Raw genomic sequence first — 24,917 nt, 5'->3', positions numbered from 1 at the left:
TTGCATACAAATGGGTATTTGTGAGAAAACTAAATGAGAAAAATGAAGTTGTACGCTACAAAGCTCGACTTGTGGCACAAGATTTTTCACAAAGGCCCGATATAGATTATGAAAAAACATATTTCCCTGTAGTTGATGCAATAACATTGCGTCATTTGGTCAATTTATCTGCATACAATTAACTACATATGCATTTAACGAATGTGGTGACAGTCTACTTATACAGATTATTAGATCGTGATATCTATATGAAAGTTCTTGAAGGACTAAAGATATCTAAACCATCTAATGAATATTTGCATGGATTATACTCAATCAAATTGTAAAGATCTTTATATGGTTTAAAGCAATCTGGACGAATGTGGTATAATCGTCTTAGTGAGTATCTAGTCAAAAACGAATTCAAGAATGATGATATTTGTCCATGTGTTTTCATAAAGAAATTTGTATCTAGATTTATTATAATTGCTGTGTACATTGATGATTTAAATATCATTGGAACCCCTGAAAAGAATCCAACAACTATAAAAGTTCTAAAAGAAGAGTTTGAGAAGAAAGATCTTGGAAATACTAAATTTTGTCTCGGCCTGAAGATCGAGCATACAAAAAATGGGATCTTCATTCATTAAACAACATACATAGAAAAGATCTTGAAAATATTTTATATGGATAAGCACATCCATTAAGTACCCTAATAATCGTAAGGTCTTTGGATGTGGAAAATGATCAATTCCATTCTAAAGAAGAAAATGAAGATATTATTGGTCTTGAAGTACCATATCTTAGTGCCATTGGAGCGCTAATGTATCTTGCTAATAATACACGACCTAACTTTGCGGTAAATTTACTAGCAAGGTATACTTCCTCTCCAATCAGAAGACATTAGAATGGAATCAAACAAATTTTTCGATATCTTCATGAAAAGGTTGATATGGGATTGTTTTATCCCTATGGATCCAAGTCACAACTAGTTGGCTATACAGATGTAGGATATTTGTCTGATCCACACAAAGGAAGATCTCAAACAAGATACATGTTCACATATAGTGGTACAGCTATATCATAGAGGTTCACAAAATAAACGATTGCGGCAATATCCTCTAATCATGCTGAAATACTAGCGATACATGAAGTTAGTCGCGAGTGTTTTTGGCTCAGGAGTCTGATCCAATATATTTTGTCATCATGTGGACTGATTGATAAGAAAATAGCTCCAGCTATTCTGTTTGAAGATAATACAGCATGCATTGCTCAACATAAAGGTGGATACATCAAAGGTGATAGAACAAAGCATATTTCTCCCAAATTCTTCTTCACTCATGATCTTCAAAATCAAGGGACAATTGATGTCCAACAGATCCGGTCAAGCGATAATTTTGTAGATTTATTTACAAAGTCACTCCAAAATCCTCTTTTAAAACATTGGTACATCAGGTTGAGATGTGCCGATTTCGAGATATTAAATAATGTCAACAAGAGAAGGAGACTGTACTCTTTTTTCCGTTGTCAGATATTTTTCCATTGTATTTTTCTTGACAAGGTTTTTAATTAGGGATGTTCATAGATCGGATCCGATCCGTATATCTGCGGTATTTATTCGAATCTGATCCGAAAATTGCGGACATGAATCCGACCCGCAAAGCTATCGGATCGGATCGGATCCGCACACTTATATGATCGGATTGCGGATTTTATTTAGGTATCCGCATATCCGATCTGCATATCCGCAAATCTGCATAAATAAATAAATAAGTAAATATTTTTCTTATGTTTTATTTCAACTAATAATTATCATATATATTGTATTATTTTAATTTTATTATTTAAGAAAAGTATGTTTAATATTATTGAGAATAAACATATTTAAAAGAGTAGAAAAAAGGAATTTTATTAATATTTTTTTAATAAAAATAAGCTTTTAAAAAGATTTTTGTGTTTTGCGGATATATCCGATCCGATCCGATGATTTTAGTGTGAATCAGATCGAGATTTTGGCCATATTCAATCCGCGTTCACCCCTATTTTTAATGAGGCAGTCTCCATCACAAATGATATTGTACTCTTCTTCCTTCACTAAAGTTTTTTCCTATTAAATTTTTCTATAGTAAGGTTTTAACGAAGTATAATCCTAAATGATCATCTAAGGAGGAATGTTGTGATAAACATAATGATGTGGATACCCATTCATCATATGGACAAATAATTTTCCTTATGAAAGAATAAAACTCCCAAGCCAAATTGAATTTAAATGAAATTTGAAAAAGTCAATATTTTACCTCTATAAATAGTAAGGTCTCAAAAAATTGATGTACAACAATAACATACTCTCCTCTTTCCTGTAAACTACGAATGGTAAAGAGAAAACAAAAATAAATAACTAAATAAGATAATAAAAATCCAAGATGCGAAGGACATCCGTAGAATGCCTAAATTCAATTCCAAAATTAAAAATGAATCATCACTCAAATTTTAGTAGCAGAGTAAATAACAAAGCAAAACTCAATAGCACTACCAAAATGATAATAATTGCATTAAATTGACGATCTACATTAAAAAGAATACAGCTTCACTACAATTTACATTAGATTGCGACTATTCCTATGATGCTCTGAAACGTCATAAATTCCATAGTATGAAGGAGATACTAGCTCTTTTTTTTTTTTTTGTTAAAAGGAGATAATAGCTCTATCGACTATTATTATACATACTAATGTATACCAACCCGGTGCTGAGAGCACTATATATGATTGCACTTGCATGCCACCAAATCGGTGGCAATAATGTATTCAAAATCTGGCAATGGCAAGAAACTCTCTTAACCAAATCTCTCGTTACAGTGGTTCAAGGGATCCACTTTTCAGTCTTTCCATCCGGGCTTGAAGCCCAGACAAAGCTTTCTCATCCATAGGAAGCACACCACCTTGCATAGCATTCCCGGGACCAACATGCTCTGATGGATGAGGAATCTGACTAGGGGGAACTCCATTATTCATGTCATTCATGGCCTTCATCCGCTCTCTGATTTCGTCCAATGTTCCACTCGCTACTGCAGTATAATAAAAAGTAACTTCTCTCAGTCAACATTATGTAAAATTTAAAAGCTAAGTGCAAAATAAGCAGATGAACAATGACATACCTCCTGTCGTATATCTTTCATTTCTTTGATCACCTGATATGTAGTCAGAACCTAAAGCTCTAGAAGTAATGGCATTAACTCGGTTCCCCTCATTGTATGATGGGGGTAAATTAAAATTTGTTGGTTCAGGTTTCACATTTAATTTAGCATCACCCAGTGGATTGGTGTTGACAGGGGAAAGAGGTGCAAAATCCGGTGAAGAAATATTTAATGACGATGGCGGGGGAGTTGCCATTGGCAAACTTGAAGGTGTTCTTCCAGCTGCAGCATTCTTTTCCATCTGCATAAAATCAATCACCCATGGTAATGTACTCATCTTTTTACAATCTTGTACGTAGAACGCACCACATTAGTTCAATTATTAAGCACATCTAAAAATACATGTAATTCTCAACCTGAGCAAGACCATCTCTGATGTAGGTGCGGAATGCCTCACTAGCATTTGAAAGCTGAGCAAATATATCAACCTAACATAAAAGAATAAAGCAAAGTGGGAAAATAATAAAACAAGATGAAGATGGTTATACATTTTCTTAATGAAAAAAAAAAAAAAAAAAAAAAAAAAAACATCTGATCTGAAATCAACACAACATACTGGATTCTTACCTTTGGGTACAATTGGGTAATCCTATATAATTCATATAGACCAATTGTGCAAGTTTGCTTCTCCCCAATCTTCTTAAATATCGCACCCAACTCTTGCTGAAGTTGCATTAAAGTTGGATATCAGGCAATGATAACAATAACTACAAACTGACAACAAAATTGAGACAAAAATGATAAGAGTGTGATATAAAGCATTGTACCTTCAATTGGGCATCAGCGGCATGTGTGCCAGATGCTGAATTATTTGTTGCAGAATCACCCCAATGAGTTTGTCCACCAGGTCCAGATGCAGTCAACATTCTTGCAGCAGCCAGTGTCTAAGATCAAAGTGCAAAATATATTAATAGTTCTGTCCCAATAAAATCAATTAGAGAAAGTATAAGCAACCAACTTTAGTTAGCCAACATTATCTAATATTAGGTTTAGGTTTATAATTTGGGATCCAGGATTTTTTATTTAGAGTATAGAATTTAAGATTAAATAAAAAAATTAGCTGAAAAAAGTTGGTTTCCTCGCACTTAGGGGTGTTCAAAACCGATCCAATCCAAACAAAACCGATAGACTGAACCGAAAAAAAAAAAAGGTTTTGCAGTTTTTGCTGCGGTTCAGTTCAGTTTTTGGTTCTGCTAGGAAAAACCCTAACCAAACCGGTGTTCAATGAAAACGCTAAATTAACCAAACCCCTCCCCCCTCTCCCAAATGACCTAACCCCCTCTTCAATCACACTCTTCACAGCGCCGAAAACACTCCCACTCCCAGCACCAAATCTCCTCTCACTCTCAGCCTCTCATAGCGACGAAACTCCTCCCTCTTCTCCACCACCGACGCCGCCCCACAGCATCCTGACTTGCAACCCCTCCCCCATCCTCGAAGCGCTTCTTTCCGTCCTCCTCCACGGTGCCACGCACCAGCAGCTGCAGTTGTCCTCCACGCACAGCAACAGCACGCACCAACGCTGTCGTCCTCCACGCACAGAAGGACCTCCCTGCACTCAGCCACTCTGTCTACATCATCAACTCCTCAAGAATGGACCCTCCGTGTCAAGTTGGTTCTATTTCTGATTGTTGTTGATTATTGTTCTTCTATTTCTTCACTGATGGCTTCTGCTTCTGCTATTTTTTATTTTGAAATTGTTAGTGATGATTTAGGGTTCTTTTACTGTTTTTGCTTCTGCTATTTTTGTGAAATTGTTAGTATTAGGGTTATTTTTACTGCTTGTGCTTCTGAAATTGTTGATGATTTAGGGTTTTCTTAATTCTGTTTTGATGATTTTGTATTTCAAATTCTATTTTATGATTCTTGTTATGATTCTAATTTTTTTTAAAATAATGCAAAAATTGAGGCACCGGCCTGTAACCCTAATTTGAGGATTGAGAATCAAGAACAATGCTGTCTTGCTAGAGAACATCAAAATGTGGCTCGTTTGCTGGAAAAATTAACGGAAACAACTTTTTTCTTTTTGTTGTGTTGAACTTTTCATGCTTTTCCATTGTTGTATTATAATTTCTTTTGTTGTTGAACTTCTTGTGTAAAGATTTTTGTTATTATGTTGTATGACTTTTATTTGACTCTGAAATTAAACTTGTTATTTTGTTGCATATTTTTTTTGTTGAAAATAACATGGGACAGGGTTTTAGTACATGGGAAATAACTAGAACATAATACCTTTTTTGAATTGAAAAACAAAAAAAACCAAACCAAACCAAAGAATTACTGAATTAATATAAAATTGGATCGGATGACTTTTTCTAAATAACCGAACCAAACTGCACCATGGACACCCCCCTACCTCGCATTATTCAATCAAATAATTTGCTTTAGTGAATACCTCAAGATTAAGTTCAATGTAGGCAAGGATGATGGGTTGTGGTTTTGAATCAATAGGAACCATTGAAAGATGTCCCTTTATTGATGTGCCTTTAAGCTTGACAAGCTCATGCAAAACAGTTTTCACCATTCGTAAGGGTTTGTCATCAGCACCAGCCCTGACAAAAGAAATATTTATAAAATAGAAATTAAGTGATGCTTGTTAGATAGAGTACCTATACCCAACAATAGTTATATACCTTCTCCTAATTTCCTCCATCCCCAAGTCTTGCAGATACAAATGGATGCTTTGAAGTATGCGATCAAGATCAACATCAAGAATGGTACTCTGAAGAACCTGCAGCACGGGAAAATAAGTGAAAAAATTGCTGACAAATATATCCAGATAGAAATGTCTATTTCAATTAAGCTGATTGAAGAGGAAAATTAAGTATAGGCTTCTACAATTATTGAAGTAAACTTGATTCAATGAAAAAGTACAGTCTAAAGGCAGAGTAATGCATCCAGAGGCTTAAACAGATAGCCAGATTTTAGCAATGTTATGAATGATTGCAAGCGGCTTTGGATTTTAATCTTGGCAGCTTATATTACCTTTGTAAGCTTGATGAGGCATTTCACAACCAGATCAGAAAATTTCTGATTTCTAGAGGCCAATGATTCGTTTGTTGCCAGTGAACGCCACCTTGATGGATCTAACGGACGTAAAAGATTTATTAGGACAACAAAGGATGAAGTCCGATCTGCATTATCCTGTATTAAGAATCATTAGTTAGAAAACCAATTATAAATATAAATTTTGTGAAGCTTTTGGCATACAATCTTGCATTTGCCATAGCATGTCCAAATTTTCTGTACAACAAGAAATAAAAAATAAAAAATTGCTAACCAAAATCTTAAGCATCAACACATTCAGTGCTTTCAACAACTGGCTTCCATCATCCATATGAGGAACCCTATCATCCAAAAGCCACAGAAGAAGCTCAGTAATAAGACTGTCAAGAGTGCTCTCCTTCACAGCATATGCCAAACGTTTATTCTGGAAAGTCTGGACAGAGCCAAGGACAGGATTAGTAAATAGCAACTATTGTAAGTTACAAAATATTACAAACTTTTGAAATAATAACAATAAAATTTACCTGCACCAGAGTGTTGAGCACATATTTACAAGATCTTGATGAAGCTCCTGTCAAACTGAAATCAAAAGTCCTTGCAACCTATTTAAAATTAAAGCATGACGAAATCAGCAATTGAAAATCATTCTAATTAGATAATGGGGATTGATTGTTAGGAATCTCTTGCCTTATTAGCGAGGCAGGCAACTAGTCTATCTGCATCTTTTACAAGTTCATCCATAGCACTGCCTTCAGGATCACTAGTGGCCTGAGTCAATTCATGACAAACAACTTTCATTCCTTCAACAGACTGCAGCACAAAAATATTTTTGAAATAAGAGCTTAAACTTCATTTTCCAATTTCATGAAGAGAAGCCAGGAAAATAAAAGTCAAAAGGCATATCTTATATGTCATACTTGTTTTTATTACTATGCTAATTCTAGGAAGGTTAACCGCATTTTAGAAAATGTAATAAGAAAAATGATTACTTGCTCAGGAGAACCAAAAGAAATAATATCAAGTGCTTCATTCCAATCTGTGGGGCCACTAGCAACGGCCATGGGGCGCGGCATTGATTGTCTCTCAACCTCCAGTTGACCGAAATTTTTCCTAACAAATCAAAAAGCAAGATGTCAGGGATACATAGGAGTATAGGAACTATGTATTAATTTAGGCCAAAAAATCCTCTATAGTTAAGGAGCAAAAGGAAAAGAAACTAGACAAAAATTTCAGCATACCTCAAAATTGGACCAGAAAGAGATCTAGCCACTTCACCACTCTGCTCAGCAACATCAGACCTGAAACCAAAGCAACACACATAGAAGCTTGAACATCTGAACATTTTAGCGAGAGATTGAGAACATTCTCGAAAGATTTATCACATTTTTCATTATTCATCCTTATATTTTTAACTTCTTTTTTAGATTTACAAAAGAAAGAACTCCAACCAGAAGCAAATAAATTAGGGGTCTAAATTTCAGCCGTAACTGCATAATGTGAATAATATTCAAAGACATAATAATAATACTACACACCCATTCTCCCTGACAGAGCGTCTTAAAATAGCCCTTGCTTCCCCTGGCTTTCCTTCCTTCTTTTTTTCCATCTCGCGAACCTGACAAATTACTCCCATCATCATCAGTACTTCAATAAATCTGAAAAGGAATAAAAAAGGTGCAACGTGTGCACTAACCTTCCACTTAAATTTCTCATCTAACATGCTTTTTTGAGCATCTGTTAGCTTTCCAACAAATCTCCATATGTCCTCACCTGCACAGAATGATCATAGAAGAGAAACAACTCAGAAAGGCCAAGAGATATAAACAAGACAAAAGCCAAATAAAATGTCACATCAATATCCCCCAACTTCAAGTGAAAAAGTAAAACAATAACTTCCTCCATGCAGTGCCTTCAACCAATAAATTACATTTTAATGAGAGCTCATAATTGGCAAATTTTCCAGACAATAATTCAGTACAATCACCAAGCAAAATTATTTTATAATCACAATAGATCTTCAGGGTATAGCATACCAAGAATCTTATATCCAGTGGCTAGTGTATTCAATGCGGCTTTCCTTGTTTCATTATCTCGCTCTGCTGTCAAACTTGCAACAATTTGCAGTGACTTTAGTTGCCCACTAATCTGCACATATGATGTCACAAATAAACATCCGTGGAAAAATACTCGAAATAAATTCACTTAAAAGAACCTCACTACATCACCTCTGAACCATGATGTTCGAGGATAAATCCAACAAGATCAGCACATTCAATTCGAGTTCTGTTGTTCTTAGAGCGTAAACCCTCCAATATATAAGGGAAACATTTAGATGCAGAATATACAAGAACAAATTGTTTTGTCAGCTCCCGCATTTTTTCTCGAACCTTCTCGATGTTATGCCCTAACTGCAACATTTGAAGGGAGAAAATATATGATATTTTGCCTCTTTCCACGTGAATTAAATTATTCATTTTTTGACATCACCGAGGATAGTGAAGTATTTATACATACTATTGTACTCGAGCCAAAACTAAACTAAATCAACTGAGTTCAAATTAAACCAAAAAGATTTATTAGAAAAACATCCACAGCTGATGAAATTATCATAGTTGTTAAGTATACCTTCTCTACTAGGCAAGGAAGAAATATCGCTACTTCAGACTCTGTCAAAGAATATCCCTCATCCTTCAAGGTGTCAAGCAGTTCAGGAAGGAATTCTAGCACCTAAGCAATTAAATTGTATAGTTATGATCAAAGGACCAACATAACATACTATTATTTCCGGGGGGAAAAAGTGAACACTAAGTTTAACCTTCAATAGACAGGTCGTGTTGGATTTGCAGAACTGCAAAACAAACCACCTCAAAAGTATATCTAGAACTTCTATAATTTCCTTTGCAACGGAAGGAAGTGCCTGAGAAGATCAATTGGAGTTTATATAGTTAATAGCACATCAAATACCCTGAAAGCACGCGCACAAATTAAAAAAGAAGCAAAAAAGGGAAGACCTTTTGTAGCATTTCTAGTCCATCAACTTGCTTCTTAAAATCTGCACTTAAGAGTCTCCTAGATAAATCCTCTCTGAAGTACCTAATCATATCACTCTGCATGACAAGAATGTTGGACAGAAATTTATTACAATTCAAAAATCACAGAAAACATAAGCATGGTCATTGGTTAAAAATGGACTCACCTCTAGATCTTGAATCTGCTCAATGCGTGGGTCCTCGAACTTAAACTTTCGAATCACCATTCGTTCTCTATCTTCCTGCATGTAAGGCAACACAGTTGACAGTTCATCCATCAACTCTTTTTGAAGAATTAAAGTAGATTATGGTATACAGAGCTTAGCAGTACCTTATTTGAATCCTTAACATTTAATAAAGCTTGAGACTGAAGCGCTATATCTTGGACAGAGATAGGCTCAGACCTAGCACCCTTTGTTGCAACAGCCCGCTATCAAGATGATGAATCAAGTAGTTAGAAAGCCAAACAAATCTTAAAAGCAATCAACCAACACAAACTCAAACATACCGAAGATGCAGCTTTATTTCCGTGTTTTGGAACACCATTAGCAGTTGATTTCCCAGCCTTTTGAACACCTTTTGATGCGCCCACTGAAACTGCCTTAGCAGACTCAAATGATTCTAACCACAAATATTGCATGGGAAAGAAAATAAACATAAGAATACTCGTGTTAATCATTAACCCTGAGCAACAAAGTAGATTAAGAATGAGCTATGATACAAAACCCTACCTTGAAGGCCTCCATATGGTTTCAACTTCTCAAGAACCAAAGCTAGAGCTGGTCCATGAATGTCCTTAACTATTTTTTCAATCTAGAAAAAAAAAAAATTTAAGATGATTCACATGAATTTCATAAGGGAGTTAACCAAATTCTTCTTATACACACCGTTTCGTGCCCACTAACTCTCACTATCTCATTAATGCATGCCTCGGCTGCCTTGCGAACATCTGATGATTTATCCTACATATAATCCATCAAACATTTGATGTAAACAATATTAGCCACACATACTGATGTGATAAATGAATGTGGGGGGGGGGCAGAAAAAGCAAAAAACTGAGTGACCAAAACTTACTGTCATTGCAGCAGAGGCTGGCTTCAGAAGTTGTGCAGCTTCAGCAAAACTGCTTTGCACAGAAAGTTGCCTAGATAACCAATCAAAAAGGTCTTTACGCCCTTCCGCACCAAGTTTAGAATCCGTCAAAGCAATTGTAATATAAGGAACCTACAATAGTAGCATACTCAGAGGATAGACACAAGACAGAAGAATCGCTTAACAAAAGATTGAGACAGACCATTTTATCAAGATTAACAGCAGCAAGCCACAAATCCAAAGTATTCAGTGCACATTCTCTCATGTGCTTCTTGTTGTCACCAAGGGATTTCAATATATCAGCCAGAATACCCTGAAACGAACAATAAAGCACAACTTGAGATGACAACACAAGATTATTAACAAGATAGAAAATACAAAAGCAGAAAACGATCCAATCACCTTGCTTGCCTTCTCTACAGCTGGTCCCATCGCAGATGCAACATTACCAATTGTTGTCAAGGTTGCCATGACTATATTTTTGTTGCTATCAATGAGTCGCCCCCTAAGAGCACCAAACAACTCACCTGATAATACGATAATCAACAAATATAATGAAGTTCACCAAAAATAAAAAAAGAAGGATTAGAGAGGAAGAGGGTGAGGAAAAGACACACATAGCAACAGTTTCAAAATTATAATACAAATGCTACTAAAGTACCAGTTCCAGTTGCCTGAATGCGCTTATTAGCCTCTTCCAGTATTTTATTTACAGCTTCAACTGACTCCATACGAACCTAAAAGGAAATCGCAGAAGAACGTCATGAAACATCATAATAACATCATTCATTTCAGTTATAATAAATAGTTAAAGCAAGCCAGCAACATCAAATTATTTGAAAGATATTGTCAACCAAACCTTCCAATCAGGACTTTCCAAGCTCTTCAGGAGAGTCGGAGTAATCTTTCCACTAATGTCTTCACGAGGCAAGCTATCCAACCCACCAGCAGCAACTAAGGAAGACGAGTCTGATGTTTTGACTGATTTCTTGGGAGCTGCAGATGCTCCCTGAAGCAAACAAATGAAAAAAATAAAAAAAAAAATTGGACCTTTGGAAAATTAAGAAACAAAAAAGATTTAACAGAAAATACATCATGAACAGCATACCTCATATGGATTCTTCTCATACTCAGTATCAAGAGCACTGAGCAATGCAGGCTTAACATCAGTAAGGAACCCTTTAATATCTGCACAGGGAAAACCTTAGAACCTTTTAACAAATAAATAACGAGGGAAGGACATTCAAAAGTTAATGTAATAACCTGGACCAACAAATCTATGCAGAACACCCAAAAGCTTAGTTGAAGCATTTCTAGTGGCAGCTGCACTTGACTGCAGCCCAGTTTCTTTCAGAAAATCAATTAACTCCTGCAAAACAGGATTGCATCAGAACATACAAACTAGAACCAAGACTCAAAGAGTATCCGTAAGACAATAATACAATAAAATACTAGCATATTTAAACAAAAGCATGTAAATTCAGAAAAAACACCTTAAGCTTTATATGTGATACACCAAAATCATCAACAGCTGAAACCATCCACAAAAGTCCCTCACTAAGAACTTTAGGATTCTTATGCTCCTTCATGATCTTGTAGAGCTACATGACAAAAACAGTTATTTTAGCAGATCATATGTTAAGGTATTAAAAAAAGCAAAAGCAAATAAGGTATATAGTTCAAACTAAGCTTGATATGAATAAATAGTACATAAGAGAAAAACATTTAAAATCTAAACAAAATCAATAACAGATACAAGATTTTTAGAACTTTGTTGCGTTAAGCCACTTTACTTTCTTATTATATAACCTATGAAGCATGAGTACTACTACATGGCATGGACATAATACAATGATGTTACAAAGATACAGCAATATTTAAAAACTCGAAGAAGTAATACAGCTAAGTATAATATATAAAATTGACTCCAAAAGAAAAGCACCTATAAAACTTTAATAAAATACTTATTTCAGTCTTCATCTTCTCTTCTGCCAAGTTACTAAATAATTTTAGAAGCCATACATCGTCTTCACCGTGCCTAAGACAACATCCAACACCGTAGTGCAATGGATCTCAGGGACGGCAAATCAGGCCTGGAGGTGACCTTATTGATGTTGGTCAAAACATGGGAGTTGACCTTTGCAAGAGGCTTCTCAAGCTAAAAGAGTGAGAATGAATTAACTGACTGATAAATATGAAATAGGCACTGGATTTTTTAAGTTAAGATGTGAAAGCACAATATTGGGCACAGGATTTAGAGTATGCAAATGATAAGAGTTTCAGAATTGGAGAGAAAGTTAAGAAAGTGAGCGAGGAGAGGACGGAGAAGAGAGACTCAGTTCACTATATATATATATAGTTACGGCACAGGAGCAGAGGTAAGTTAGTTGCAGTCCCTAACTGATCTATAGTTATGCACCATCAAACTCATTCCAGCATTTGGTTGACAAATAATGAAAGAACATATCTTCCTGTAGTAATGTATTAAAAATTTGTTTGTTAGTGGATAACATTTGAATGCCTATTTTTTTCTTTTTCCGCTTTTGGTCTGGCCTTTTAAAACAGTTAATACAAGATTGCGGTGGGGGATGGGGAGTAGAGGGGCTATGGTGTGGGGGTGCACAAGAGGATTGGTTTGGTAGGAATGGAGAGAGGACGAGAGGACCAACTTTGGTACTTGATATGTAAAACATGGGATTAGGGGAGGACACTACAAGTTAATCAACAAGAGGGGTCTCAGGTGTAATTAGGGCAAACCTTGAGTGGAGTCGGTGAACTTTGGCACAACTTTTATGAAGTCAAATGCATTTAATGATTCCATCTCATGAATCTTTAGAGTTAGGGACAGAAAATCATCAAACATGGGAACCAGAAATCACTCATAAAACATGTTCAAAAAGATAGTCCACAAAACTAGACAGGCAGACAGAAAAGATAGAATCATAAATTCCAAATCAACCATGCCCATCCTTGCTCAGAATTTTTAGGATAGACAAGTACTGAACACCCTTGTGGCCACTGGTTAAAAGGTATGCTCATAACTAGCCATGATGCTTACTCTTTCAAATACGAATCCTGGACCAACTGCTTCACAAAAAGTAGTTAGGCACTTCATAGCATGTGCACGTGTCTTAATATCTGCTACTCGCTCACTTAGCCCTATCAAGATGAATGTCAAACATGAGTAAAGAAAGCCACACAAAAAGATCTTGTTACAACAGAACTAGCTATTCTAAGCATAACCTGAATCAAACCATAATACTGACCTGAGAGGCATAGTACTACACACTTCTTTGGAAATTTAGTTGCAGTTGAAGCTATATGAGTGATAACTTCAATAACCTGCTGCTGAACCTGCTCAAGGAGAATACAGAGATTAACAGGCATACTACACCATATTTTTAATTTTCAACTATCAATAAATTGACAAAAATAAATCATGTTATTTAAGAAAATACAACTAACCTGAACATTTTTCTCACCCCATCCAGGCAAAGCACAGAGTAAGCGAATCAAAATTTCGACCGATTGCTCAAGATCCTGTAACCCTTCTACTTGCTCTTTCAGTGAAGAAATAGCTGTAAAAATCTTACTTCAGAAACCTAATCAAGTATGCTAAAATAACAATATAGATAAATCAGTGGGGCCTAGAAATTTGACTCCTTGTGTTTCTAGTATGGGTCACAAACTATATTAACCCAAATTACCTAACAGAGCAGAAAGCGTTAAAAAATTTCATTTATGAGAAACAATTTCTAAAATGAATCCATCAAAATAAAAACTAGAAAATCTCCCCAAAAAACATGATTCGGAAATTAACATAGATTCAAACAAGATTATATCCAAAGCTCACAAACGATAAATGAGCAATGAAAAATGCAGTTGAAAGCTCACAACTTCCCACTCCCCCAATAAAAAAGAGCCAGAACATAGACTGCAGGTTAATAACATGAAAAAGTCTTGAGGAAAGTTCCTTTCAGCTACTGCATTTGCACAATCCTCAAAAAACAAAGGAAATGTTTTTTCCCAGAATTGTTTGTACAATTCTCATAAAACTGATAACAATCACAAACCTTCAAGACGTTCTTTCCAAACAGCACTTTTTAACTGAGTGATGGTATCTGACTGTACAAGAGAACCTACTCGGGTTTCAATCTCTTCAAGACTCATCTCAGCAGGCTGCATAATTTTTACAAAGATGGCTTAAACTATCATCAGCAATCCTGTTACAAACTATGATGGCAAACTCAAATCAAAAGGATGGAAACAAACTGAACAATTTACCTCAACATCTTCAGGTGGTTCAATTGATTTTGAAACCTTCGGTTGTGCAACACCATCTGCCTTTTTGTTTGTACCAGACTTTGCAGCTCCTCCTTTCTTGGGGGCAGGCTGGGATGCAAAAAAATGTTCAATATATCACTCGGATGCAGAGAAACTAACCACATAATATTAGTTTCGAGCAAGATGTTGTGAACTTACAGCTACCTGAACAGGTCTTTTTCCACTAAGCATGCTTGCTGCTGACCTTTTAACAAATGCACCTTCAGAGATCTGGATGCAAATCAGGTAAAGGAAATAAATTTCCCATCTCAGAATTTTCTGAACTTTTGGCTTCTACTTCATACTTAAAAGATACTAGTTTTCTGACTTTACAAGTTTTCAAATTCCTTCACTGACCGTAATATCACTTATTCACATAAGATTAGTCATGACAGACTAAAATCATTGTTCTGTAAGATTACAGATTTTGGATGCAAAAACAACAAACAAATAAAGATTTCGAAGATGAGAATTCCCAATCCACTTATTAAAAATAAATGAACTCTCAAACTATATATTTAACAACCTTCCTCATACCAAAAGGAAGTCGATATCCATTCAATCCCAAAATACAACCCAATACAGAATGATAAAACGCAAAAGCCAGTCACCTAAGTGAAGATTAAGAGTGTATTTGGTTTGGTAGTGAGTGACAGAAAGGACAGAGAAAAACAGAGATTCCATAGTTTCAAAGGCGGGAAAGGGTGGATGGAATAGAATGAAAGAAAATGAAATGGATTCCATCCAATCCAACAATTTGGGCCAATGGGATGAAATCCTCATTTGTTTGTCATAATTCCCTTCATAGTTCATTCTTTCCCTTCCTACTATAATTTCCACCATTTATATGTGCCTTGGGCACTCAACCCCACCATATCTTTAAATATTCAAACAATGGAGTGGAACCTCTACTCCACTTCACTTACCCTATTCCATTATTTCCATACCATTTCATTAATCATTGGTTATATGTAAGGAAAGTGAACCCACCTCTGCAGATGACGCACTTCCTCGTGTACCGTGCACAGGTGCTGGAAGATCATACCAAATGTCAACCAAAAGAAAAATACAAAATAGCGTAACAAAATCAGAATACCATTTCAACATATTGGCTTGGGAAGTAAATCAGTCAAACTAAAACCAAACTTACAAACCTGTGGCAGAACCACCAGGCACAGCATCTTCAGACCCTGAAATCATCTCTGAAAGTTTCTTTCTCCTAACATCATCAAGTTTCTCCAGTGACCTCTCCAGAGGTCTCATCCCAACCGACTAAAGAATATAAATATCATGAGGTTCTAACATTCTTAAAAAAAAAAGCCGCAAGCAGATTTGAAGGTAACAAGTTTACCTTCGCTATTGCTGCCAATGCTGAAAATGCTGCATCCCTCACTTCAGGAGTACCATCATTTAGGCTCTGCAAGATCCAGATTTGAGTATTTCCAAACAGAATGGATAAAGGGCAGTACATAAACATTTTATAATAAGTGTTTTTTTTACAGATGGTTGGAATAAACTCCCATAGATGCAAATATATGTGGTCCTAGCTCAAGGAAAACACGATATCAAACTATTTTACCAATACTCAGTATAAATCATGACAATGAAAGGTGCTACACCATATTCAGACAACATAGAAGTAATTAAGTATACATCACATTTGAATTGAAGACAATACTTTTCAAGGTAAAAGAATATTAAATGGTTCATATAAAACTGACCTCCATACATATAGGCACATAATCCTTATGCACCTTAGTAATTATACTTTTGTTACTGGTTTCAATACAAAATGTAACCCAGGTCAAGGTCAATGATCGCACGAGGGGGACTTTGTTTTTCGTAGCTGTTTTAACATCTGCAGCAGGATAAATATAGTATAGTCAAAAAAAGCATATGTACTGCACTAAGAGAGAAAAATGATACAACTAATTAGGCGTTAACCTACGAAAAGACAATACCCTGAAACACCAATAAAAATCCATGCGAGTATCATACAGTTCATTAAATTAACAATACAATATAACAAGAGTAACAAAACGTTTTCCAACAAGATTGCTCAAGAAACAAGAAGTACAAGGGAAAAGATCAAATGTTTTGTTAAATAGTAACATACAATATATACAATATTCATGTCAAAAGATTTTTTATAGCAGAAACACTTAATATTCATAGAACAAATAGAATAGTCATAGAAATCCAATCCTAAGTTAAAGCTAATTTAAAGAATATGGAGGGTAACCTGCCTTCAACAATATCAACAAGGCTTATGCATCCAGCTTTGTGCATCGCTTGAAGAGTCTGAGTTAATGCTTCAGTCATAGTGGGCTTTTTCTCCTTTAATTTTTCCTACTCAAGAAGGAATTGCATTAAGTAAGCATTACTCTGAAGTTCAGTAAATGATCTACTGAAAACACACTTCACTATTTAATTTTTAAAACATTTTTATTTCTTTGAAAGCTAGAATCATAATGCTACTATTACCACAAGGAATTCAAACGCACAAGACAATTAGCTCTCGAAACCAAAATCAAATAATAAATTGCTACTGAAAACATACAAACTTTGAACGCATGGAGGCATGCATGAAAATTCACAAATAATATATAATATGCAATAGAAGAACCAATGAAAACATATAAAACCTGCGGAAAAAGTGCATTCAGTTGTTACCCATCCATATATTATGTGCACTGGTACTTACAAGTAAAACAGGCAACACAAAACGAGAACTCGCAGAAAAATGGGTTCTTAATCCACGAGCAAGATTGCCAAGAGCCTGAACGGCTTCAACTGCAACAGCAATATTCACATCTGTGATAAGCTGCAAGCAAAAGCTACTAGTTTAACCTTAGTCGGAAAAATAAACATATTAAAAAATGTCAATGAAGTTCACAATTACAGAAGATCCAACATAAATGCCAAAACAGAACAAAATGAATCACTACAAATTATGAAGCAACCTTATTATAAAGATAAAGGCCAAAACAGAACAAAATGTATCACTACAAATTATGAAGCAACCTTATTATAAAGATATATTATGATCTAATGTGTGTAGCACAAACATGTTAGTAGGTGCATTTGGGAAAGCTTAAAGATTAAAGTTATTTTAACAATCCAAATATATTTATATAATTGCTTTTTATATAATCAATTATGCAAGAATTAATTTCTGTTTTCATGGTTCAGCTGAAAAATTATTTTAAAAGTAATCTATTTTGTTTGAATTGTATGAAAAATGTTGCTATTATATTGTAAAATTAAAAATTAATAAAAAGAATTTCTGCTCATAATCATAAGTAAAAAAACTGCCAATTTCTGCTTATAACCATAAGATTCAAAAACGTTCATACGTTTCATAAGCTATTTTTCAGCTTAAAATTACCAGCTTTTGGTTATAACCACATCTTTTCTTTGAGGGGAAATATGTTTTCAGAAGTATAGAAACGTGATTTTTTTTTTAAAAAAAAAAGTGGTGAAAAGTAGCAACAAATATCATGAATATTTAGAAATCAGTTGACCAACATTGCATGCAGAAACAAGACGAGACAAACCCTAGAGTAGGTAAACAACTAAATATAAGTAAATCAAATGAAAAAAGCCTGAGCCATTGGACTTCCACTAAATGCAACCCTATCCTAACCATGTTTATTTTAGAGCTAGCAATTAACCATGTTTATTTTAGAGCTAGCAATACTAACAAATGAGACCTCAGGGTAGTTTCCAACAAGAAATCCCATATCAGCATCACCTGATAATCAGCATGATATATATCCTAACTAGGAAACAAACACACTATTAGATTTGAAATAGAGCTAGAAAAAGTGTCAAAGCATGACAAGTAGATGGCCAAGCTGTTTCATTTGCATGACACAAATCATACAAAATACCTTCTTTAAGGTCCGACAAACTTCCGAAAAATCACCGGGAGAAATCTTTTTAGTTGATGCAAGCTTTGTTAGCTCAGCCACAGCATCCTTCCGTTCAGACCACTTGGTAGCTTTCTAGTGATTAATAATACAGAAAGGAAATGAAAGAAGGGTTCAAAGCCATCCAACAATAAATTAAAGGTGTATTAAAATAGTAATAAATACAATCTGAGAGATGGGCAAGGAAACTGACCACTCCTTCCCAGAATCCTAACTTTTCCAAAGGAGTCAATATGTCAACAGGATCAACAAGGTCATATTCATCTGTCTCTTGAGGAGCTGCTAATCGAAGTGATTGATGAGTTAGGGATGGTAGCACCACCAAGGAAAGGCAAGTCATGTTCTCAGAAAAATAGAGTGAACTCTACTAGCTCCAAAATCAACTACATACCATCATTCCCAGATTCTTCAGTAGGGCCAGGACCAACAACATCAGCTACAGTTTCTGGTTCAGGCTCCTTGTCTTGCTCAGATCTAAAACATGGTGGGCAATTATTAAGATGATGTCAACCCCACAAATTGAATTTTATTCACATTAGTCGTTAAAGCACTAGTTACATTCACTGTTGGTTTAACACAAATTTAAATTTACAAAACACTACACCACATAAACAGTGTTCCATGACACCTTTCATATGGATTTGTTGAGTGTCTTAAATACAGCATTGACTAATTATTGTAAGCTGTATTTTAGTATATAAAATGTTGTAGCTACAGGCTGTTTAGTTGCTTTGGGTATACAAAGCTTGCTTGACCAATGCCATCTTCTCATCGAAAATCCCTTTGACTGCGTTTGTATGACTACGTTTTTTACAAACACAGGACACTGAGACACAAAATCATATTTGGTAGATGAGACATGGACAGAGACATTGTGTCCTAAAACACTGAATAAGTCTACTTTGTGCCCTTCAGTCCTGTCAGGAAGGACATAAAGACACTGGCGGAGACACAACTTGTTTTTTTCTTTTATTGTCCCTATTAATTTTTAAAAATTACATTTTTTTTTACCATTCTATTCTTTTTTTAATTTTGTGTGAAGAAAAAAAATGAAGGTAAACTGGATTTTTATTATTTATTCTATCTTATATTCAGTTTATCACCAAACAAAACACAAAAACACTATATCCTGTCCTCAGTGTCCTATCTTGTCCTGTTCTCAAAACAAAACGCAGCCTATGTGGCTAAACAAGACTTCAAGCATAGAAAAAACAAAAAAACGGAACTTAAATGAAAACAGCTACCACCAAGAATTATAACTATTTCGATTGAGAGAAATGAAGATATTTAAAACAGCAAGTCTTGAGATGTCGTTTCAATTAGTTTGCTGATGGGCATCAGCTTGCATAGCGTGTAATATTTATGTATTATTGGAAGACTTTCAGCATCTTTGAACATGTTGTATTCTGTTGAACTTATTAGTCCTCATTAGTCATCCTCCAGCAGAATCCACCAAGTTACAACAAAACCTCATTTTGTGCCGTCACATTTTTACTATTTTTCCTATATGAAGATCTTGAGCAAGAATAACTACCCTTTTGGTCACGTGTTTTATTGGCCTAAACCCTACTAATAGTCATGTTCATGTCGTCTGGATTCTGAAGTTAGTTTTTACAGTAACAATGTGGAAACCAAATACAGTTTCTACTCACATATACATTCCTGCTAAGACTCTTCCACCTCTTAGTTTTAGTTAGTCTTAAATTCTTTTTAAACTTTTTTTCCCTGTCGCAGATTATTAAAATTTTACTTTGAAAAGATTTTCAGAAAATACACTTCACAAGAAGCATAAAGTGCCTACCAATTTCTGGTAAGAACATAACAATATTTTCAATGTTTCCTTTTAGCATTTAGATGTCTTTTCAGGAGTCTAAACACAACAGAAAATGAACAAATATCTGGAACAAACACAGAGCAGATATACGTTTTAAAAATCAAAAACATAAATCAGTGAAAAGAAAAGGAATGCAATAATCAATATAATTCAAAATTTGTTAGAGGGAGGGAGGGAGGGAGGGGGGAGTTGTGTATTGCATCACATTGGAGTAACAGACACATGCCCCAGTGAGCACTTAATGCACCCTAACATTGCAATGATACTCAGGAAGGACGAATTCAAAACAAGAAAATCTACCTTATTTTGCGGGATGGCTTTGCTGTTCCCATAACATTTATAAGCTCAGCTTCCAGTTCTTTTTTCTTTAGAAAAGAGTCAATTGGAATTAGAATTTGCATATATAAGATAAAGAGAGGGGGGATTAAGAACTACAATAATAAATATTGGCGTACCATTGTATCTCTCATTTTCTCAAACAAAATTGATTTTACAGGATCTTTACCAATCCATCGACAAAGCTCAAGAGTCAACCCTTTAGAGGATGCACGAACATTTTGATCGGAATGATCAAAGAGTTCAGGAAGCATCTTCAAAATTCTTTTAGGCGGCACAATCTTCGATCCAAACTCACTGGCAGTATGAAAAAATGATAATTCTGTGTAATAAATTAATTAAACTATTGTAGATTTCGCAATGGAGAGAACAAAACCTTAAGGCTTGAAACATAACATCTATTGCAGGAACCACAGCTTTAGCAACTTTGTTTTTTATCGCCTTCTCCATTGCATCCTAAAATTATCAAAAGGCAAAAGTCTAGATAGTTGAGAAAAAAAAACAGGAAAGGAGAAGACTAGTAGTTTGAAATCTATTTATGTGTAACTCCCAGAAGGAATTAAACATTCAAAATTCAATATGTAAAACATACTATGAACCATGAAACACAGAAAGTTTATTAATAAAGCTTTTAAAAAAAAACAAAAAAAAAACTCTCAATCAAACCTCAGAAGCACACAAAGAAATAAGAATAAAAATAAAATAGAATCTGACGTTTTGTTAAGTAAATGCACATCAAGATCATGAGTAGTAATAATAAGAACAGAATAGCAATATATATTACTGATGTTCATGTGGGGTTTCCATTTTGTTACTAAGAAAAGCTTCTCCTAATTGTGCGCCTTTACAAATCTAATAAAATTATTGTTCTTCTACGCAAAAATAAATTCCTGATGGGGAAAAATGCATGGCCTCAATACTCATTTTAAGGACTAGTATTAGTTGACACGTCTGTATATAAAAAACCTCAAGTTGTATCATTACGCATTACAAATAAATTAAAGTTTTATGAAAAACTAATACTATGATGAATATGCACTTGGGTTTTACTAAAAGACTAAAACCCATTCTTTTTTGTGTTCTTCTTCAGAGGTAAAATAGGATGAATATGCACTTGGGTTTGCACAGGAGCAATAAGTACACTCACTAGCACCCCCTGAGAAGAATCTCCATTCTCCAGTACCTAAATCCCAGCATAAACCCATTTCGCCCAAAGTATGCAAACAGATGAAACTAAGACGTGACTAAACTAGATCTGGCACGAGTAGAGCACACAAGAAAGGAGGACATACGCTACAATTTGGCATTTTATAACAGCAATAAGCTTTATTATCTGTGTGCATTGTAAATATACATCAAACAAACACTAAAAACCTATTGACTGAGACAAACTGTGCAACGACTAACCACCTGGCAGCAAGTCAGACACAGTGACACAGAATACCAAGCGAACTACAAAAGACACCTCATTCAGAGGCAACCAAAACAATCACGGGAAAGAAGAAATACCAGAAAAGCATCGACAGCCTCCAATTCCACCCAGAGCATAAACACTGCCTGAGCCTTTTCCACAGTCTTCGGTCTTCCAGTGAGACATTTGGCTACAATGGCATCACAAACTTCCTTCCCGAACCTATTCTTCCCAATTTCAAATTCAAATTCACGTTGAAAATCAAACAGAACCATGCAGGTAACTGTGGAGCGAAATCAGAAACATAGAAACAAAACAACACATAAATCTATTAGGAAACTCACCTGCCGGCATCAGCATCAGCAGCTCGCAAGTAAGCAATCAGGGCATCGAGAGCCTTCTCCTGCACTGGCGCATTCGAATCCGCCACAGTCTTCCTAAAAAACGGACCTGCCACCAAAAAATAAATAAATAAATAAATTCAAATTTGAAAAACCAACCGCATCAAGATCCGAAAAACAAAATGCAGCACAAGCACGAGCATCCGAAAACGGAAACACATCCAGATCCGCAAAATTCGAGATCGGAACGTCGTGGAAAAAACCTAGCAGGCGGAGATTACTAACCGAATTCACGGATGCGAGGGTCCTTTGGATCGGTGATGGAGTCGCATAGCGCGGCCAAATCGATGTTTGCCTCGTTGCGAACCTTCCAGTTCTTGTGGAATAGTCGATCCTCCCATGGCAGTTTCTTTGCCTCCTTCAGAAGCTTCTCTTCCTCCGACATTGCTCGCTCGCTCCGCTACCCAACCCTATCTATTCGATCTCCGCCGAAAGAAAAGAAGAGAAAGAAGAAGCAACCAAATTGTAGATAGCGAGAGAAAGAGAGTATTCTGTGAGTTGCGCTTTTTTGTTTGTGTTGGTTGCGTTGTGTGTTGTGTGTGTAGATAGAGAGATAGTAGCGCCGGCGAGTGGAGAGAGAGAAAGGAGAGAGAGGGGGAAATGAAAGAGAAAACAGAGAAAGAGCGTGGAAATGATTTTTTATCTTTCGCTTCAAAAACACAACTGCGAAAATTTTTTCTTTTCTTTTTTTTTTTTGGTTTTGGATTTAGTTTTACGGGTTTTGTTTTTCGGTGTTCGGCGCTAGGGAGTTGGGACAGAGGTGGTATTTTGGGGTTTACGTTAATGTTGACACTTAACACCCACGCGGTTCTGCCAAGCGAGTGGGTATAACGCGTCCAATAATATGGATCCGCGTGGCATGTTTAATTTTTTCAAATTTAGGTCACTGTTTGGAAAATTTGAAATTTGCTCTCTCACCTGGCAAAAACAATCTTGAGGACCGGTTATCTATAGAGTCGAAAATAGTCAAAATACAGATTTGTTCAAGTCTTATAGAAATAACGGTATTGTTCATTTGTTTGTGATTAGCAATGGCAACACTATTCGAATTTGTATTTATCTATTTTGTTTTATCTGTTCGAAATGGATAATTATCAGCTTTGGATTGATGTGAGTTTTGAGTGAAGTAAGTTTTTGGATGAGGCGGGATAATGTCGAATTTAAATAATATTCGTTTTTATCAGTTTCAATATATATATAATTTTAATATATAATATTTATAATATATATAAAATAATTAGTAAAATAATTGTATCATATTTAAGTTTGAGTTAAATTTTAAAGTGGTCTCCTGAATTTATAATCAAGTTTTAAATTCATTCCTAAATTTAAAATTGTCCTAAATTTGTCTCTGAACTTAACAACAGTCCTTTCTAAGGTATTTTTCAATAACAGGTTGATGACGTGGTTAGACGAAAATCACACTAAATTTGTAAACGACGTCATTTCCTTTATGGCCTCCAAATACAACTGAAACGACTTCGTTTTAAGTATTGAGAAGAGTTTAATGCGCATAATCCTAGTAGTTCTATGCATTGGTGTTATTGTGCTCACTTCTTCCTCCCAATTCACATAGCTTATGTATCATAAACCTAATAACTCTAAGTACCCTAATCGAATTTGATAACACATATTCACCTCTATCAATACCACCATCGAATTTAACATACTTTCCATCAACTCTTTGGTAAGTATACAACACATCTCTAACCAAAACCTCTTCGAAAAACTCATTCTCTTCCCAAACCAAATTGACAAAATCTATAAATGCAAGATTTCGCCTATTCTCGAGATTCTTTGAAACCAATAGAACTCCGTTAAACCAATTTCTTTTTGTTGTTATCCCCCAAAAGTTTAACAGAAGAAGAATTCTTACTCTTGCTGAAATCGTCATCGTCGAAGAAAGACGAATTGGGCAAAAGATTAGAAAGCAATACTAAAATTCGCATCTTTACAATCCTTGGAGATGATCTTGACAAGGCAGATGTCCACTTGTTGATGTTGTCGGGACAGTTTTGGAGAAGAACTTGGCGAAGAAGTTGGAAAAAGAGAGAGCTAGAAAGGAACCTCCACGAGAGGCGAGGCGGCGCTTGACTGAATCGATGGCAGCGACGTCAGTGGCAACGAAGTGGGTGAGGCGACTGCAGAGGATGCATTTGGCATGGCGGAGGGAGTTGATGGTAGAGCCATTATCGTTGAGGATGAGAGGAGGCATATTACGAGTTTCCGCACTAGATCTGAAACCTTAAGTTGTTTTGGGGCGCTAAAAATAAACGACGACGTTTATAAGTTCGCCTGGTTTCTAGTGTAGCTTCCGTCCAACCACGTCATCAATCCGTCGCCAAAAAATACCTCAGGGACGACTGTTGTTTAGT

General features: G+C 35.5%; 1 protein-coding gene across 4 annotated transcripts; it reads right to left on the bottom strand.

Moving 5' to 3' along the window:
* Positions 1–2,423: 2,423 nt before the first annotated feature.
* Positions 2,424–23,215, bottom strand: LOC130951974 (protein MOR1). 4 transcript variants are annotated; one of them, XM_057880735.1, is made up of 54 exons: positions 22,768–23,215; positions 22,486–22,591; positions 22,240–22,363; positions 21,107–21,186; positions 20,850–21,027; positions 20,695–20,759; positions 18,952–19,034; positions 18,754–18,842; positions 18,522–18,635; positions 17,333–17,452; positions 16,875–16,977; positions 16,350–16,486; positions 15,980–16,045; positions 15,783–15,900; positions 15,619–15,659; positions 14,788–14,859; positions 14,590–14,697; positions 14,379–14,484; positions 13,771–13,883; positions 13,572–13,659; positions 13,364–13,464; positions 11,799–11,906; positions 11,569–11,674; positions 11,414–11,493; positions 11,165–11,314; positions 10,967–11,042; positions 10,708–10,832; positions 10,508–10,618; positions 10,288–10,437; positions 10,098–10,172; positions 9,942–10,023; positions 9,719–9,831; positions 9,542–9,640; positions 9,378–9,452; positions 9,193–9,288; positions 8,997–9,098; positions 8,807–8,908; positions 8,407–8,589; positions 8,215–8,326; positions 7,875–7,951; positions 7,717–7,796; positions 7,420–7,479; positions 7,171–7,291; positions 6,869–6,991; positions 6,706–6,783; positions 6,456–6,614; positions 6,161–6,319; positions 5,809–5,906; positions 5,571–5,727; positions 3,943–4,059; positions 3,743–3,838; positions 3,532–3,603; positions 3,137–3,416; positions 2,424–3,046 (listed from the first exon to the last, which is right to left on the bottom strand). In XM_057880735.1, the coding sequence occupies exons 1-54, from the start codon at positions 22,925–22,927 to the stop codon at positions 2,832–2,834; spliced, it is 6,009 nt and encodes a 2,002-aa protein (XP_057736718.1). In that variant the 5' UTR covers positions 22,928–23,215; the 3' UTR covers positions 2,424–2,831. The 4 variants fall into 4 exon arrangements, with proteins under 4 accessions (XP_057736718.1, XP_057736721.1, XP_057736720.1 ...); XM_057880738.1 differs by having other exon boundaries at positions 6,869–6,949; XM_057880737.1 differs by having other exon boundaries at positions 14,794–14,859.
* Positions 23,216–24,917: the final 1,702 nt, after the last annotated feature.

Source organism: Arachis stenosperma, chromosome 9 (assembly GCF_014773155.1).
Source record: "Arachis stenosperma cultivar V10309 chromosome 9, arast.V10309.gnm1.PFL2, whole genome shotgun sequence".
Classification (NCBI taxonomy): Eukaryota; Viridiplantae; Streptophyta; class Magnoliopsida; order Fabales; family Fabaceae; genus Arachis; species Arachis stenosperma.
This window is presented reverse-complemented; position numbering and strand designations above follow the sequence as displayed.